This window comes from Vigna radiata, chromosome 11, assembly GCF_000741045.1.
Source record: "Vigna radiata var. radiata cultivar VC1973A chromosome 11, Vradiata_ver6, whole genome shotgun sequence".
Classification (NCBI taxonomy): domain Eukaryota; kingdom Viridiplantae; phylum Streptophyta; class Magnoliopsida; order Fabales; family Fabaceae; genus Vigna; species Vigna radiata.
In genome coordinates, this window is record NC_028361.1 from 3,242,729 (window position 1) to 3,261,536 (window position 18,808).

The 18,808-nt window shown below is 34.3% G+C and overlaps 2 protein-coding genes across 7 annotated transcripts; both read right to left on the reverse strand.

Annotated features, from left to right (window-relative positions):
* Positions 1 to 1,868: 1,868 nt before the first annotated feature.
* On the reverse strand, positions 1,869 to 6,336 carry LOC106776363 (vacuolar protein sorting-associated protein 55 homolog). Of its 6 annotated transcripts, none has more exons than XM_014663798.2 (5): positions 6,212 to 6,336; positions 2,766 to 2,900; positions 2,621 to 2,660; positions 2,428 to 2,464; positions 1,869 to 2,255 (listed from the first exon to the last, which is right to left on the reverse strand). In XM_014663798.2, the coding sequence occupies exons 2-5, from the start codon at positions 2,862 to 2,864 to the stop codon at positions 2,063 to 2,065; spliced, it is 369 nt and encodes a 122-aa protein (XP_014519284.1). In that variant the 5' UTR covers positions 2,865 to 2,900; positions 6,212 to 6,336; the 3' UTR covers positions 1,869 to 2,062. The 6 variants fall into 6 exon arrangements, with proteins under 6 accessions (XP_014519284.1, XP_022631331.1, XP_022631332.1 ...); XM_022775610.1 differs by having other exon boundaries at positions 1,869 to 2,258; XM_022775611.1 differs by lacking the exon at positions 2,428 to 2,464 and adding an exon at positions 2,503 to 2,509.
* An 809-nt stretch (positions 6,337 to 7,145) lies between these two features.
* Positions 7,146 to 18,592, reverse strand: LOC106777597 (regulator of nonsense transcripts 1 homolog). Its single transcript, XM_014665243.2, has 29 exons — positions 17,778 to 18,592; positions 15,501 to 15,752; positions 15,243 to 15,413; positions 15,084 to 15,134; positions 14,805 to 14,897; positions 14,569 to 14,664; positions 14,118 to 14,168; positions 13,913 to 14,031; positions 13,138 to 13,246; positions 12,415 to 12,537; positions 12,256 to 12,327; positions 12,112 to 12,183; positions 11,915 to 11,981; positions 11,487 to 11,629; positions 11,323 to 11,394; positions 11,121 to 11,249; positions 10,826 to 10,981; positions 10,552 to 10,665; positions 10,363 to 10,461; positions 10,207 to 10,284; positions 9,956 to 10,090; positions 9,740 to 9,814; positions 9,470 to 9,590; positions 8,908 to 9,281; positions 8,754 to 8,816; positions 8,598 to 8,669; positions 8,292 to 8,423; positions 8,082 to 8,201; positions 7,146 to 7,935 (listed from the first exon to the last, which is right to left on the reverse strand). Exons 1-29 carry the CDS (start codon positions 18,300 to 18,302, stop codon positions 7,813 to 7,815), a joined length of 3,807 nt encoding a protein of 1,268 aa, XP_014520729.1. The 5' UTR covers positions 18,303 to 18,592; the 3' UTR covers positions 7,146 to 7,812.
* Positions 18,593 to 18,808: the final 216 nt, after the last annotated feature.

The window sequence follows — 18,808 nt, forward strand, 5'->3', positions numbered from 1 at the left end:
TTTGAACGAATCAATTTATCTATTACACTAAAATGACAAAGACATAAAACAAATCTGTTTAATATAAGTGATACATAAAATAATTATTATATGTATTAAAAGATGTATAATCTTAGGATATGAATTTTAGTGACCTTGCTCCATTTCTTCCATTTTAAAGGTTTATATCATTTTCCATCTCTAATTAAAATTAAAACATATGTTAGTTATAATTGTCTTTTAGTTATCCAATGTAATGAAAAAAATGTAAAATTTACTATTATAATAAGTTCGTTACAATATAATCCTAGATATAATTAGAATCAATTGCATATAATAAATGACAAACAATTAATTGAGTAATTACCATAATTTAAAAAGTACACAATCATTAAATCCTAATGTATACAAACACATGTTTCTATTGTTGGATTTGAACATCTGTTTCCAAATTTTTACATGGATATGACTCAATAAATTCATATGTTTGGAATTTGTCTTATTCCACACTTAATTTATTCATATACTTAACTCATTGAATTTTAAGTTAAAAGCAATCATTGTAATATGTAAATATACAACACATATTATAACTTAGGTTTAAACCATTTAGGTGTCCCTATATTTGTTAGGTATTCCCAAATTGGTCCTCTTCTTTTAAACTTTCCCAATTGAGTCTTTATAAGTGTTAATTTCAAACAAATTAGCTCCTGCCATTAAAAATCGTAAACAATATTGAAATTGTGCAGAGGTGGGTAGATGATGTGTTCAATATTTAACTTTCAGGCGAAACGTGGTAGGAAACTGAGTGATACGTGACATTTTAGTAAACCTCCTTTTGACATTTTGGTGGTACTTTTAACACTCAGTTTCTGTCACATTTCGCCTGAAAGTTAAACATTGAACACGTCATCTACCCACCTCTGTATAATTTTAATATTGTTTACGATTTTTAACGGCAGGAGCTAATTTGTTTGAAATTAACACTTATAAGGACTCAATTGGGAAGATTTAAAAGAAAGAGACCAATATGGAAATACCTAACAAAAATAGGAACGCCTAAATGGTTTAAACCTATAACTTACAAGGCTAATGGCTGAAGGATGGAAAATGCTTTTTTGAGGATAATTGCAGTGAGCATGTTCTTCCGATAGGTCGTGGCGTTTATAGACACTAGTTTCCTCCATCCTATTATGTTGCCCTCAAACCAAATTATGCAAGGAGTCTCCTAATGCAACCTTAGTAGTCCTATGCTACTTATCAAGCTTATCATTTCTGATATACACTTAAATCAAAAGAACATAAGAGGAGTTTTTATCTAATTTTATGAAAGGCAGATGGTAAAAGCATTAGAGGAGTTGGAACACAACTTTTTAGAGCAAAAGAAAAAGGAAAAACAAATTTACTTTGAAAAATAACTATAAATTCAATTCAATTCCACTTCCATATAAAAAAAAATAAACTTTAAAATTAATCTAATCTTTCAAATTCGTTTTATAAAATAAAATTTGTAATTATTTATATATTTTAAACTACTTTTATTTCTAATTTACTTGAAAATATTGTGAAAAGTATTTGCTCGTGATAAATTATATAAATTATATTGTTTGAACGGATACTTAATCTTCTGTATATACATGATTATTACCATTTACCAATTATGTCTGGAGACTAACAGACTTCGGTAATATGATATGCAAACATTAATACCAGTGTGATATTGTTTGTATTTGTAATCACAAACCATTTTGAATGATATTATATATTTCGGTTTTTTTTTTAAGATTAGAAGAATTTTGTATTAATTGAAATTTGGATATGTTTTCCTTTATATTTTAATGGAATTGACTAAAAAAATGTAAGCATAAAAACTCATTTACATTCCGAAATGATTTTGAGAAGTATCATAGAAAAATAACTTCTACGAAATTATAATGAAAACCACACTTAGTTAACACAATAAGAAAACGGGCAAAAGCCGACACATTTCTTAACAGACAATAAATACACATTGGGCTGAAAGCTACTGTACAATTTGGGGAGACAACAAATTCATTTTTACAATGATGAAGCAAATCTCGTATCAGAGGATACTGTAATCATCTTCATCACTCATCCAAAGGTAACATATTAATGTCAGCCCAAACACGAAGTAGGAAGAGAGTTCCATTGCAAAGGCTCCCCAACCGATAACCCCTGCATGCTTTAATATGCTTGGAATGGCAATGCCTCCAACGGTTGAGGCTCCGGTCAAGAACTTGGTAAAATTCACCCAGCTGCTTCATCATTCACAAGACCACAAAACAAAAAGTTGAAAGATTAATCCACCATCATGAGTTTCTTTAGTGATAAAATTATAATCTAACTTGAATAATTCTGATTTCACAAGTCGCATGATACGTGTTAATGATTATAAACTTTTCCTTTTACTCAAACACAAGAGTTCACCTATTATCAGATTCATCGAATATAGAGTCATTAGACCCTGCAAAGAACAACAAAGGCATTGGAAGAAGCACATACGTTAACACTGCAAGAAAAAAAAAACAACGGGTATGATTTTGTCAAATAACAATCCAATCAATAAAAAGAATAAACATATAATACGGTGGAGTCAAATTTCGAAGGTGCTTTATCTCACCACTTAGCATCGGCCACCAATTATTATACAAGGCACATGCCTGACACATAATGCAAATGACAATGTAAGTAAAAAGTGGTATTTTACGAATAAGTTACCATCTATTTCTGGACGTTTGAATAAAAAAAGAAGAGGTAATACTCACCAAAATTTGTAATACTATTCCCCCAGAGACCAAAATTGCCAATGAAAGAAGCTTCCCTGTGTTCAAACAGGTACGCATATACCCTGGTAAGTCTGACATCTCCAAATCACCTCCTCAAGATATATGGAGTGATAACTGAAGAAAAATTTCATTATCACCAGGCTACCAGAGTATTAGATCAGAACAAAATATTAAAGAATAAGCAACTCCAATCGATACATAATAAATGAAATGGGGTTAAACAAAAGTGACAATCTATATTCAGTGCATGTCTGGATTCACTTTCAAACATCTAAAATTCATTGAAATACTACAAGTTTTTGTGTTGACCGTGTTTTATTACTAGCTGGCTTATAGAATAAAAGCATCCGAACATAAATTACTTCACATCAAAATCAATTTTAACCGTAATCAATTTGTAAACTTTAATCAAACACACACTCAAAAGTTTGTCTTTACAACACAATAAATTCACATGTTGCATTCCCAATTAGTACAAGAAACACAAATTATTTTATCACAGTCTATATCCCAAGAGATCACCCCCTATTTAACAATCCAATACCCTTTCAACATACTGTTATAAACCTAACCATATCTTAGAAACTCAGAACTAAAATGAAATAATCAATTGACCTACAGACTAAAGCGGATGCAATATTGTGTATGTTTCCAGCTGCCATCATCGTAGGGTTTACATAACCATGTCCATAATTCAAAACAACACTATCCCCAATTCGATTAATCGAATGAAATAAGGCAATAAATATATTTACTATACATTCATACAATACTCCAATAGGCCACAAACATCTAACAACTAAAAAACCAGCAGAAACAACTGCCGTGTCATATAAATAAATGATAAATTTAATCAAAGTAGCAAATTGATTGGACAAAAGTTCAGAACAAAAAGCTCATCAAAGAGATTAAGAGTTAAAAAAATGGTAATTTCCCCACTAATCATTTACGAGATGCCATGAAAAAAATCGATTGAAGCAACAAATAGCAGGGATAGATATAGAGTCTGAAAAAAACAGACACAGTAAAGGTTTGAAGTGACGCAAGAATTGCTAAGAAAATTGGTACCTATGATTTTGATTTGTGTCAAGCAACGCTGTCGCTAACAACATATTCTTTTGCTCTAAAATCCTAGAAGCATTGTCTCTATGGAGTTTAATTTGATGTTCTCGGTTACCACAAGATGAAACAGAGTTGAAAATGAGACATAGGAAATAGATGAAATTCTTGAAGGATTATAATTTTCAACCAAAAGACTAATGTGGTAACGAATGTTTTGAGTAGAAAGACACTACAAATATTTATTTTAATGGTAAAAGAGTTCATATTGTTTATTATATGTTGACAATTACTAATGAATTCCTTTGATTTGATTAAAGAGAAACAATGATTCTAGATTGAGGAATGCCAAAAACTTGTTAGGGTCTGAATAAATGAAAGATTTCTCTTTAGGAACGAATAAATATATAAACAACACAGACAAAATGTGTGTATGAGGGGACAACGAGTTGAAGAAAGTGATTATGGAGGACAGACATAAAAGTAAACTTAGTTTATATCCAGACATGACTAAAATGTATCTAGATCTGAATAAATTTTTTTGGTGTTCAAGGGTAAAATGTGATTTGGCTCACACTGTAGCTTCTTATTTGAACATCAAAGGTCTAAGTGGATGTTCTAATAGTTGGAGATTTCAAAGTGGAAATGGAATAACATAGTCGCAGACTTTGTTATCCATTTGTTTAGAACTGTTAGAGGACAAGGTTTTGGATGGATGATTGTTGATAGATTGAGAGAGTACTCACCTCTTACATGTGAATATGAGGATATCAATGTAAAAACTTGCACAATTGTACATAAGAGAGATTGTAAGGTTGCATGGTGTGCCCAAAGTAATCCTAGACAAAGATCCTAGATTCATGTCTAGGTTTTGATAGATCTTGCAGAAGTCTTTGGGGACAACTCTTCAACAAAGTTTTGCATATTCACTCTTGGACAGATGAACAGTTTGAGAAGGTTAGAGTACTTTAGCTTTTATGATTTCACTCATTAAGGAAAGAAGCAAAGTGTCATGAAACAGTTAAATTGGGATGTGAAGCTAGTAAAAGTTCAAGTTAAATTCTTAATGTTCACAAAGGAAGTTATATCATCTCATACTTCACAAATTTCACCGAGAAACGTTCCGATTAAGAAACTTGAAAGCAAACTATGAAATAAGTAACCCGTGAAAAATGAGAAAGGAAATTACTCAAGTCAAGCCTTGTAATTTGTAAGAGTGTAATTGGGTCAATCTAATGTGTTCAGTAAAGAAAATCTTTCTTCTGCAACTTCTCATTAAATTTGTCTATCATATATTATAGTAAACCTAAAATTAAATAACTAGAAAGGACTGTGGACACTGATTCCTAAATAAAGGAAAACAGATGCATACAGAGAGTGAGAGGGGGAACACTCATGAATTTTGTTACCCTAAGATACATAAAATGTGAAAAGGGTAATATAGTAATATGTACAAAAAAAGTAAACAACAAATCATAATGTTGAGTGACAAATATCCAATTTAACTATTGTAGCCATTAGGCATCACATTGCTGCAAGGTTTTGATCGCAAAAATGGCATTTATCAACTAAAATCTACAACACAGGAACCACATATCTAAAACTATTTATACTACATGCTCACTCGGCCGAGTATCTTTAAACCTATCACCAGTCTTATTTTTTCCACAAGAACTAGCATATATTCTCTTCATCGTAGCACAGACATGTGCAGTTAAATACTTCAGACCGCACTATCCCCGTAAAAAAAAAAATGTTTCCATGTGTGACCAACACCGTCAGTCTTAATTAAGATTAAAACACACTATACATTTCTTTCATAAAACACTCTACAGTTTATCAAAATTTGATATGACATTATTTCTACAGGAATATAAAAGTGAACATCACCAGCAACATATTCCAAAGCCTTATCTTACACAACACAAGCATGTGCTCTGACAACATGGCATGTCATTTTTCAAGCCATAAATACCTCAACGCCATAAAATTTTCTTAATTTGCACATTTTCCTTTACTCCCCAATCCTCAGGATTCCAAAGAATTACGCACAAAACATTCACAGTCATCTAAACCGTACCGCAATAAAATTCAACTCCAGTAGCGAAACTGGATGACGAATCCGTTAACAGAAAACAATCTCTAACAACACAATTCATGCAATGCTATCCGAAATATCACTAAAAAGGGAAAAGGCATAATAAAACCTATATTTAAACCTATTAATTAATCAGTAATCAAGAAAGATGCAGAAATTAAAAAAAGAAGAAAAAAGGCAGAGATGAAAGAATCGGGAATGGAAAAAGAAACATGGCAGAAGAGGTGAATAAGTGAGAGTGATGTAGTGAAAATCGGAGAGAACTAACCGTGAGGGTAGTAGAAGAGTGACCAAAAAAGAGGAGAGTGAATCTATGAGGTTTGAATTATGCTAACAGTCGCTAAGGATAAAACAATTATAAAAATGAAAATTTTTATACTATTTAAAGAAAAAAAGAAGAGTAAAATATATATATATATATATATATATATATATATATATATATATATATATATATATATATATATATATATATATATATATCAAATGAATATAAAAAGTTAGGTGTGTGAAATATTATTTTTGTTTCGAAAATCATCTTTAATTATCTTTATTTTTTTAAAAAAATATTCTCGAAATTTGTTTTAAAACACTTTCATATATTTCAAAAAATTCATTCTAAAAATATGTTTCAGAAAGCTCATTCTCAAATATATTTAATGTATTCAAGAAAATTTTGTTTTAAAAATCTTGTTTCAGAAATCATGTTCTGAAAATTTTGAAAAACTTGTTTGTAAAGATTTGTATAATAGATACACAAACTTTTATGAAGATCCAAATGATCAGCTAAAAAATTATGGTAGTCAATTAGATTCAAAATGGTCCAATTCCTTTGACCTTTTCTCTTGTTCCACTTAACAAGTCGGTCACGTATCACCAACTTCTTGTAATGAGGCGTAATAATGACCGATCCCAGAAAAGAAAATACTTTCAGAATAGAATGATAAAATTACTCTGCACTAATTCTACGTATAGCTAGTTACCATAACATTTAAAATCGGCGTATGACATTATCACTTATAAATATAAATCCAAAACATTCCAACACCTTGATACTGTTAACGTTAAATTACCATGTCATCCTTTTAAGGAAAGAGATATCTTAAGATTTGCAAATTCCAACTCCAGTAAGCTGATAACCAAGAGATTGAAATTTAACTTAATTACTAATCCAAGCATTCAGATGTTGCAGACAATAGATATCTTTAAGACTTGTAAATTCCAACTCCAGTAAGCTGTTAACTAGAAGATTGAAATTTTGCTTAATTACTACTCAAAGCACTCAGATGTTGCAGTTTTAAGACAACTATTTTACATGGAAAACAACTATCACACTTTTATATGCCACAGAAAATTCCGGGTGGCGGCAGTTGCATAATATAACTTTGAACATGTCATGTGTTTATAATATCGAGTTTAAATTACATGTCAGGAAGAGCTGAAAGGGTTCACTTGCATCCCTGCCTTCTGTACAATAACTTCCTTGGCGATAATTGCTGCCGTATGGATTACTATATTCATTATTTCACCGACATGGAAAACCGCCCCTCCGCTTCAAGATCGAAACCCTTTCGACAAAACCGTTCCATGTAAATGCTTTCTCGAACATTTTCACCTTAATCCCAAACAATACAAAACTTCAGTAAGGTAAAGGGGGTTATCTTATCATTTTTCAGCCCGGGATGCGCCTGCTTGTATCTTTGTAATGCCCCAAAACTCCAACTCAAATCATATATACCAATCCCTCGGTATAGCTATCCCAAGGCAATCCTTCGGATGTCTCTTGCAAACGTAAAAGACAGGCACAAACCCAGTTGTTGATTGCAAAGACTATAACCCATCAAAGCCACAATAAGCTCCCAAAGTTCCTCAACCGTTATAGTGGATTTTCTGATTTTGGGAGTTCTGAGCCTGAGACTGCTGTTGCGAAGCCTGCATGTTAAGCGGCTGTGTGTTGTAGTGAGCAAATGGTTGGGAGTAGAGAGAATTCATCTGTACAAAGAACCCACAGAATTTACCAGGGGAAAAACTATGGAGTTGAGTAAATCAAACGGGAAAGACAAACAGCAAAACAATACAGTCTCTCAAATTTCGTAATTACATCACTTGTAATAGAAAGGTTAGAACTCTACAAAAACCTGGGACTGAAGAGGGTTGGCATTAGCCACACCGAAATGGCTTTGAGTTGAATCATCTTGCAACGGGTCATTGAATCCCACCTGAGTAAAAAGACCTTGAGAACCATGGCCCATGTAGTCCTATGAATAAAAAAAAAAGGAAAATCAGAAAGAGGAGGACAAAGCAACACATAGAGGAGGTGGATGCTCATTACTAGAATCTTCAACAACCTGGGACATAAAGTCGTTTCCAGAACCAAAACGAGAATAGCCAGCTTGAGAATTCTGGTTAAGAAAATTTCCAGGGAATCCACCTTGTGCTCCTTGTGTAGAAAAATCAACAGCATATCCACTTTGAGAAGCCTTAAGGTGGTCAAAGTGTCAGTAGAAAAACAACAAATGAACATGAACATCTAACTGATAGGATGTAATCAATGAGAAGGACAAAAGCCCTGCACCCAGTTTTGCTGACTGATAAAGCAAATTTAATTCTAGAGAACAAAAATAGTGCTAAAATATTATCAGTAGTTCAAAAACCTGAGTAGAGAAGTCGGTGACATTGTAAGGAACATGAGATCCCTGGCTTTTGAAGTCATCGCCCAAAAAGTCCTGATTTAAACCAAAATACACAAAAATGACCCAATTTTACATTGAAACAATATCAAGCTTTTACCAAGTCACAACAATAAATACCTGCGACATTCCAGGCATAGAAAATTGGTCTCGAAATGACTGGCCAGCCCCTTGAACTGGCATCTAATATCAAACAGAAAAAATAGTCATAACACAGATGAAAAATAAGACATGAAGATAAAACATATTAAGCTAGCATGATGAAAGTACATACATTGTTTGCAAACCCAGGTTGAGATAAAGGACCACCAACAGATGGCTGGCTGTTAGGATTCTCTAGAGTAGGGAAGTTAAAGGTAGATCCAATATTCCCAATCGGCTGTTGGGTGCCTTGTTGGTGTGGAAGATGATTGCCAATTGGAGCACCAGAATTACCTCTACCAGCCCCAAAGCCTCGACTCCCAGGAGATGGAACATGAGGAACTGCCCCAACAGGTCCATGAACAGCCCCACGTGAAGGAATGGCATATGGTTGAGACTGGGGACCACCATGGAAGGGAGGCAAGGGAACTCTTGGCACAGGATATCCAGCAGGATGCACTCCAGGCTTATGAGTTCCATTTGGTGGACCAGGAGGTATATAAGATCCTACAGTTGCAGAAAATTGTTGTCATACAATCTAAATTAAAATATCAAAAACCTCCATGAGGCATGTATAGGAAATGATAAAATTAAAAAATCTAACTTGATTGGGACATAAAGATTATTAGACCACAAGGTTGACCTAAAAGTGTAATTGGAAAAGACAAAGACCGTATCCAACAAAAAATACATACCCCTTCCTCGACTACTCCTCCGATCTGAACTTGTTCCAGCTCCAGATCCAACAGAACCAAAATTATCATTAGCCGCAATTCCAGGTCCACCTCCGTAAAAAAGCCTTCGTTCATTATAAATCTGAATCAAAATAAACAACAAAAAAGATATGTAACCATCTCAATAAGCAAACACCTCACCAGAAAAGCACCCCAGCTGAATGCACTAACAGACACTTGCTAAGTGCACAAAGCAAATAAATCAACACCATACCATCCTTGAGAACCTACCTTTTTGGGTTTCTGAAACTGAACCATACTCTGCTTCAAATTATTTAAAGGCCCTTCAACTAAGCACTCATGTTCCTGTATAGACAAAAAGGAAGAAAAGTGCAACTTTAGTAGAATTCTACAATTAGCACAAATATTTCAAATTTAGTTCAAACGTCTGCTATGTCCCACAAAACTTTTAAAGAAAGTAATAAAATCACAAAACAAAAGAACTACCTTGTAGTGAGTCAATAAACTATTCCACAGAGGTTGCTTGCTCAAAACTTTAGGGTTACCCAAAATAACAATACCATATCTTGCTCGAGTCAAGGCAACGTTGAGCCTCCTGGGATCATTTAGGAACCCAATGCCCTACAGAAAAAGGTATATAGAAGTCAAATCAATTATTCTAAAATAAAGGCACAAAATGAAGATGTTTGAAGCATGAATACTTTGAAAGGCAACAAACAAAGGATAAGTTCAACTACCTGATGTTCATTACTTCTAACACAAGAAAGAATTATGTAATCTTTTTCCCTTCCTTGAAAAGAATCAACACTAGCAACCTGAAAAGAACAAAACACATGTAGCAACTGCAACAAGAACAGAGATTGATAAAAAAAATAAAGATATCTGTCTAAAACCTCAATCTCCTTGTAAAGCTGCTGCCTGAGAGCACCATTTCTTGACATATAGTTCACAATATAAGCTCTTTGCCCTTCATACGGTGTTATCACACCAATCTGTCAAACGTTTTAAAAGAATATTAATATAATATGAACTTTAACAGTGTTAGTGCAAACCCGTCTGCTTAATTTCCAGTACAAAGATACCTGACTTGGAACCACACCACTTTTTAAGAAAGTAGTTACAATCTTTTCAACATTTGCAGCCTCAGTCCTATTTAAATAAGATGTTCCACTAGCACTTATCTCTTCTTGTCCCATCTACAAAACAGGTAGATACATTTCGGCATGAATATGGGAAAATGACAAGCACAAAACAAAAGAACAGCAAAAAATGTTAAGATGTCGTGGATTATGATAGGAATATTTTGGCATCAACAAAAGAAAATATAAACACACACAAATCATGTCTTAACAGTACCTGAACATAGAAAAACATAGGACGGTTTGGAACTGGCCATGGAAAATCGATTCCTGATGATTGCCTTTCATTAACAGTGACTCCATTTTGCAGGGTGCCTTCATAGAAGCTGTTTGAGGGAAATTCTGAAAGACATGGATGCATTCGGTACTGAACCTGATGTTTGAGATAATAAAACAAAAAATACAGTTAGTATAGCAAAAAAGTCAGAAAAACAAGCCAAACTAAACAAATTCAGCATGGAACGTTACAGGCTCTTACAAAACCAATGAACAATACCTAAAAGGTTCTTTACCTGCAACCTAATTGGCTTAACACCAAGCAGAACAAGTCGCTCAAAAAGTGACTGAGCTAATCCAGCACGAGCTGCTTTCTTGCACATAATAACTGGACCAAGCTGACAATGATCGCCAACAAGAACAACCTAAACAAAAACAACTTGTTAAAAAATCGGCAAATAAAGGGCACACAACTGCTGTGCATATTTAACAAAATACCTGCTTTGCTCCTAGGACCAAAGGTATGAGGCACTCAGGTTCAGTTGCTTGAGTAGACTCATCAATAAGAACCTACAGAAAAAAATAGAAATGATAATAATGACTAATAGTGTAAAAAGTGATTGATAATGAAATTTATACATTACAAGGATTTGTTTGTCAACCTGGCGGAACCTAAAATTCGCTAGCCGAGGATCTCCAGCACCAACACATGTACAGCAGATCACATCTGCACTCTGAGAAATCTCCCTCTCAGTTGCTCGCTTAAGAGCTTTGTATTTTTTCTCATCGCTGCTGGAAAGTTCACCTGGTGTGATGAATTAAAACATACAACTGTTAGTAGGAAACAATGGGTCATTGAAAGGCAGAAAACACACTATTTCTAAATAATCCTCTGCGGATGTAAAACTTGCAAATAGATTGATTACAGTTCTCAATCCTGGATATTAAAAATGCAAAAATTAAGTATGGGCAGGAAGTGGTTCACACAGGCTAGATAAGGGACAAAACCAAAATCCATATTTGGATAAATCAGGATGTACTAATGTTAACGAAAGTAGACCATAACATAGTTTTAAAAAGGCACCCATACCTTGCTCATCCTTCAGCTGTTGCAACTTATGAAGTTCACTCTTGTCAGATGTGTCAAGATGTCGAACCTACAATTCCAAGAGACACCATTAACATTCAAATGCATCATGCAGTGACTCAATATTTAGAATGCATTATGCAAATGAGTATACTACATGTGGCCATGAAATGAAAAGAATATTAGTGGAAGGCAGTAACCTGATAGTGGAGAGTTAAATGCTCAACAGGAGAACTGACAGCTTCCCTTGATTTTGCGCAAAGCCTCACAACCTTGAATGTAAGATTTGCATTAGACAAGACCTTCACTTTTTTCATATATAACACAATTAACATTGACTATACCTTTAATCCAGTAGCACTTATCTTTTCAGCTAGCTGGTCCACAGCTACATTACTGGGTGCACAAACCAAAACCTGAAAAATAAGTTGAGGGGATGACAATAAATGAATAGAAACACAGCAGAAAAACAAATGATATCTAGGATGCATTTAAGAATATACCTGTCCCTGACCTTGCTTGGCCATGTGATATACAAGTGCTGCAGAAGTTACAGTCTTACCAGTTCCAGGTGGTCCTTGAATCAAACTTATAGGCCTCTGAAGAACACTCTTGACAGCAAAGACCTACAAACATTGATGATCAGTGAACAATTTTTACGATTTTACAACACAAAATTATATGGTAAGCAGACAAGACCTTTCACCAGTTTTATTCAGGTTCTTTAATACTTCAAAATTAATAAGCTATGCAATAACAATATTGTTCCCAAAAATAAAAGTAACAAATTGTTATTAAGCTATAAATCAGAATATTACAAAAAAAAATATAATCGTCAAAATACATTTTTCCAAAACATTGTTGAAATTCAATGCTGACACAATAGTAAATTAGTAAAGAAGTGCATTATAATCATTTTCCTTTTATTTAAAGCATTGTTTGCTCATCAAGTTCGAACAATCAAGGGCAAGCATTTATTACAATCCGTCACACAAACGTTCCCACACCCAACTCCTACAGCATAACCTAAAGCAGCAACTAATCTGCCAACAGCCATGTAGAGAGCCAATATGTACTTAAGCATGTAAAAGGGTTAGTGTACCCTACAAGTACATTATTATATATATTTTTGTATTCTTTACTGAGCCAAAAAGAAGGGACCGTTATCAAACATATTAGAAAGAACCACGTAATACGGGTGCAACATATGTGAAGAAACAACATACCTGAGATGCATTCAGCTCGGGAAGGCCAGGTGCACCAAAGCGACGAGGCAAAGCATTTCGCACCATCTGAACCTCAACTTCATGACCCAGTAAGTGATGATAAATATACCTACATAATAATCGGAAATTGTAAAAAAAAAAAATCAAATAAATAATCATAATCAATTAGTTAAAAGTTAAAACAAACAAAAATGCTGGTAAAATTTACAGTTTGTTAGAAATGGTGACAGGATCGAAAAGAAGTGAGAACGACCTTTACAAGTCTAGTATAAAGAACGTAAAAATGGGTTATATTGCAATTAATTGTAATTGCGTAGTTATTATGGGGTTTGGCTTAATAAATAGGTCTATGCTGTGGTGGGGTTTTTTTTTTTCTGAATATGTCAGTCAACTTTCTCATTTATATTCAACGTGTGACTTTCAACTTATAATTAAATTCCTAACAATCTTCTCATGTGAGTTGGATTTTCCTGAGAGTTTATACCACAACAGGACAATATTTTTCACACCCATTTATCACAACACACTTCCCTTGACCATAACTTCTATATATGCTTGCCTCCATATAAAGTCAAACACCGAGATAAACTATTGACTCTAATATCAAATGAAGAAGTCAACTTTAAACCTAACTCAACCTTACAAAATCGGTTTGTAAGATAAAGTTTGTATTCATTTATATATTATAAATTCATTTTAACTCTAATCGATATGGGATCTACAAAAGCAAAAGAAAAAGGTACAAGGCATAATATATAATCAAGGCCAAACTTACCCACTAACACTTGTCTCATCCACAGCAAAAGTTTTCATAGCTCCCTGCATCCTATCAAAGCTTGTACTTTTCCAGACAAAATCAACACTGAACCCATGGTTAACATCAACAGGAACACCCTGATAACAATAAGAGGAATAAACACAAACGAAAAATGAAAATCATAAAAGCACGATACAAGTATACAAAGTAATGCTAAATTCACCTGACTAGCACGGAGCTCCAATGCAACCTCCTCTTGTGCAGTTAGCTTAATCTGAAAAATAGAACATGAAGCATCTTACACATCACATAATCGAATAATTTAAAGAAATAGCCAATACAGTATATCACTAACAAAAAAAACATAGAACAAATAAAAAAAAAAATTAACACTGTTTCCTTTACTTCTCGATAAGAAGCAATGTGTATTTGGGCATTGATCAAGATATAATTGGATATGATATGAGCATAGTAGACAGACAAGTACGGACAGGTTTAATTATTTGAAAATAATTTTCTTTATTATATTTATCAGCCCATTTCTTGAAGTATTCTTTTACCTTACGTACATTAACAGTTTTAATGATAGCATAAAGAAAAAATGCGTAGACAAAATCAACCAGATTCGTTTTTCAAAAACTATGGATAGAAAGGGAAAGAAAATTCATCCATACCACATGACCCACTGACTGCCATGCAGGATGAGCAGCATCACCAGAATATCGGAGTCGTAACTCATCACCAGGTACAAGCCGCAACTCATTGTCCTCCTACAATATATGGTTTATCATCATACAAAGGGTATAATGCAAAAGTACACTTAGAATACAAACTATGAAGAACAAAAAACAAGATGACATATACGACGTACAACAATAGCGATACATTGGAGACTAAGCAAAAGATATACCTTTGGAAATACAAAATAGGCAACACGCTTCTTGTTAAGACCAATATCCCATCGAATAGTGACATTGTCCTTACTTTGTGATTCTTTCATCATCTACAGCAACATAGATTCAGAAAAAAAAAACAAAAACAAAAACAAAAACATTACACAAGATGTGAGGAAAACATAAAGCAATCAGAAACTTTTTTGCTTAGAGAAGTTCCAAAAGTACACGTAGAAGAAAAAAAGGCAAAGGAACTATATGGAATGTCTTGCAACGGAGTATAGAACAAATATTACCTTGTCATAATCAGCTTCAAGCTTAATAAGAGGTGCAAATACATTTTGATACTAAGACAAAGAGACAAAACAAGAAATGAAATAAATAAGACCCAAGTGTATACCATAAAATTTTAAAATGTGAAAGTAAAAAAATAACTAGAAATCCTGAATACACACCTGATATGCATCTTCATATTTCAAAGCCACAGACTGAGGTTCATCATCTACACCAGGCTTCTCAAGGTCTTCAAAAGAAGCATCAGGATTTGTCTTCCACAATTCCTCCACCTTATTTATTTGTTGTGCACTTATTTGGCGAGCTCTTAACTGCTCCTGTTCAGATGGGATCTGCAGCAGAAAACAAAAATGTATCAAGGATGGATCGACAAAATATGTATAACATTCTATTAATTAACAAAAAAGTAACATAGTAACCTTGACAAGCCACTGCAAGAAACACCTATCATCAATCAAGGGACACCATTGACTAAGGTCCCAATTCATGTCCTTCAAGGCATTAACACTCAAGCAAGGTTCACGACATAGTAAGACCACTACACTTTCCGTCTTTGCAGAAATAAATCCAAGGAGAAAAACATTGCGACATCCACAATTGTAGCATTCAAGAATTGTTTCTCCCAACGGACTATCTTTGTGTAGACAGACTTCCTTGTGTTTAGCCCGAACCTACATTATCATAAGCAACATTTGCCCACAAAAGACCAATATAAATTATCATCATTAGACAAGCAAAAAAAAGGATTATCTGTCAAATAAATACATTTTCCCGAAAAAACAATGATGAAGCTTGCATCAGAAATTCATAAGCATGCCCAAAACAGCAGGCTTATTGATAATAGGTAAAACATGTAAGAAAAATTACAAGTTCTTAAATCTCAGACTTAAGAATTTCAAGCTGCAACATGTAAGATAAACCAGCATAACAGAGAAAAATTAGAAGAGCAGGGGATACAGCACAGATAGAAGCTACAGAATTTTTATTTTATCTTCGTATGTTTCTAACCTCTGATACTGGGCCACCAACCACACTTCCCCCTTTTTTATTCTAAGCATATCTTAACCATTAAGACCATACAAAAGATAAAGGAGAACACAGATTTTTCTTGTTCATAAAAAAAAATAAAAAGTCAAAGAGACATAAGGTAAGAAGCAAACAAGCAAATGCATAAATTAATTTCCTGTTTCCCTTAGCTGTTATTTTCTGCAAAAACAGCATTTTACACAAGTAACTACCATACAAATATATACACAACAAACTTGAAAAAACATTCAAGATAATTAAGACTAATACTAGAGTCACAGTAACACTAATAGATAAGACATAAAAGCCTGAAACTCAATCATAGCTTAAAATACGAAATGAATAGTGACTCAGCCAATTCAGAAAATTACCTATTAGAGATATTATTTTCTGTTGAGTTGCAGCAGATCCAGTCAGGATCTTGCCCAACCAAATGGAAAATGACTTGTTTTGGCTCCTAATTTTTTCGACCAGGTACGTTCTAAAGGTCATGACAGAAACTAAGTGCTACATAGGAGATCTACTATCGGATATCATAGAGGACCATTGTGAGTGAAAACCCTGAAAATGCTAAAAGACCAGCTGTCCAACTACATCTGCTATGAATATGTGACCAGTGCTTTACTTATGACTAACGATTAATTTGGAATTCAACGAAAAAAAAAATGTGAACTAAAGCCATGACAATTAATGACTAAATTAAAAAATCCTTGAAATGCCAGAAACTTGTTACGTATCAAAAATAACAACAATGCTTAAAAATCTGTGTTTAACGTAATAAAAGAGGCAGAAAAGTGAACAAAAGTTTATTATAATTATAATAATAACCAACAGAAATAAACTGCATATATGAAACTATGAACACTATCTTCCTAAAAACAGCCAAGTCGGTAACTTAACACAGATTGTGAGATCCGAGGAAAAGAAAAAAGCTTCAAATTGCCTTCAAATCAGTGCTTATTGTAACTATTGAGTAGATTCATTAATATAAACTGACTGCAATAAATAAATTGATCACTAAGTTTGATAACACCCTCCTAGAAAAAGTAAATAAATAATAAGTAGAGTTTAATAAAAAATGAGACTGGTAATCTTCATTAACCTTAGTTTCTCAAATTAGTATTTAACATATAGACAGAATAGATCACATATATCAAGTATTGCCAGAGAACAAGCAACCCATGCCCAACGATACATATGGGAATGGATTGCATGCTCGTGTTATTGTAAACCAATAGGTTGGATTTCTCAAGCTTCAAGGGCGATTCTTGACCAACGGCCCACAAGCACAAATGCTTCTAGTTCAAGAAGTTCAACCTTTCCATTAAAATGGATTGAAACATAAAACAATAACCTAAGGAATTACGCACTCCACAAACATGCTCGTTGATAACTCCTCAGTTAGAATATGCTAACTAAATATCAATAATTTATTCTGGTCAGTCTAATTTCGAGTACTGCATTAATATCTAGGATCCTCCCCGTAATTTGAATCGAACAATAAAAAATGTTACTACCACATGCCACATGATCACGAACCTCGCTACTCGATATGCAAACACCGAATCACACCACAAATTAAAAAGCCAAAGAGAAAATAAGTAAATTCAAGATCACACAAGATAAGAAAAAACAACAAGGAAAGGAAAATGCAGTTACGAGAAACTAACCAGGTGATTGACAATATGTGATCCAGAAGTGTTCCCCCGTGAATTACAGAACCACTTACGACACGAAGGTACATTGCACCTCACAACACAAGCGGGATTGGAAACCCCGCAGTAACGGCAAGCGTGTTCAGTGAAATCTCCTTTACCATACTCATAGTTATCATCATCCCCAGTGTCCTCAAAATTCAACCCGCTCATCCCCGCGGCAAGCGCATCCACCATCTGGCTGCTGTGCCCACCGCCGTTCCCCGACCGGCCGCCCTTGGTAGCGCTTCCAGGAGCCGCGGAGACAGGCGAGGCATCTGACTGGTGATCGGAGCCAGGTCCCCCAACGGCGCCGCGGTCAGACGTGTCCGCAAGCGAATCGGACGGAGTTGGCCATGCTACCGGCGACCTAATCGGGTCGCGGAATTCAGGGTAGTCGAAATCCTCGCCCTGTGTGTTAAATTCAAGAAAGGTGTAGGCGTCGTTGCCGGTGTCGGGCTGCGAAGCGGTGTCGAATAGATTGCTCTGTTGCGAGTCCATTGTTAGGGTTTTCAGAATCAAGAAGAGGAGCGTCCGATCCTTTGAGTATCGGAGCTAGGGTTTTAAGCGAACGCGTTGTGAATGTCAGGCTGTAAATGGATTCTGAAATTTTGTGATTAGGGTTAGGGTTCGGTGTGGGAATATGGAAGAAGAGAGAGAATGACAAGTACTCTCGAAGAAGGATGAAAGTGTGATGAGACACACATACACAAAGGGTGATTGAGCGTATTCGCGCGAGTGCGTAGAGACGTATCAATGAACATACGGATACACTTCTCCCCTAAGCTTCCACGCTCTATGCATTATACTATTTTATTTATTTTATTGGCTAGGTCTGACCTCCTTAAACATGGTCGTTACAAAATAGAGGGTTAAATATCTTTTGTATCTGTAATTTAAAATTTTAACTTTTATCAAAATTTAATTGAATAATTGGGTCTTTTATTTTTTTAAATTAATAATTTTTATCAAATGGTATATACTTATTATTAGAAAAATAGTAGTAA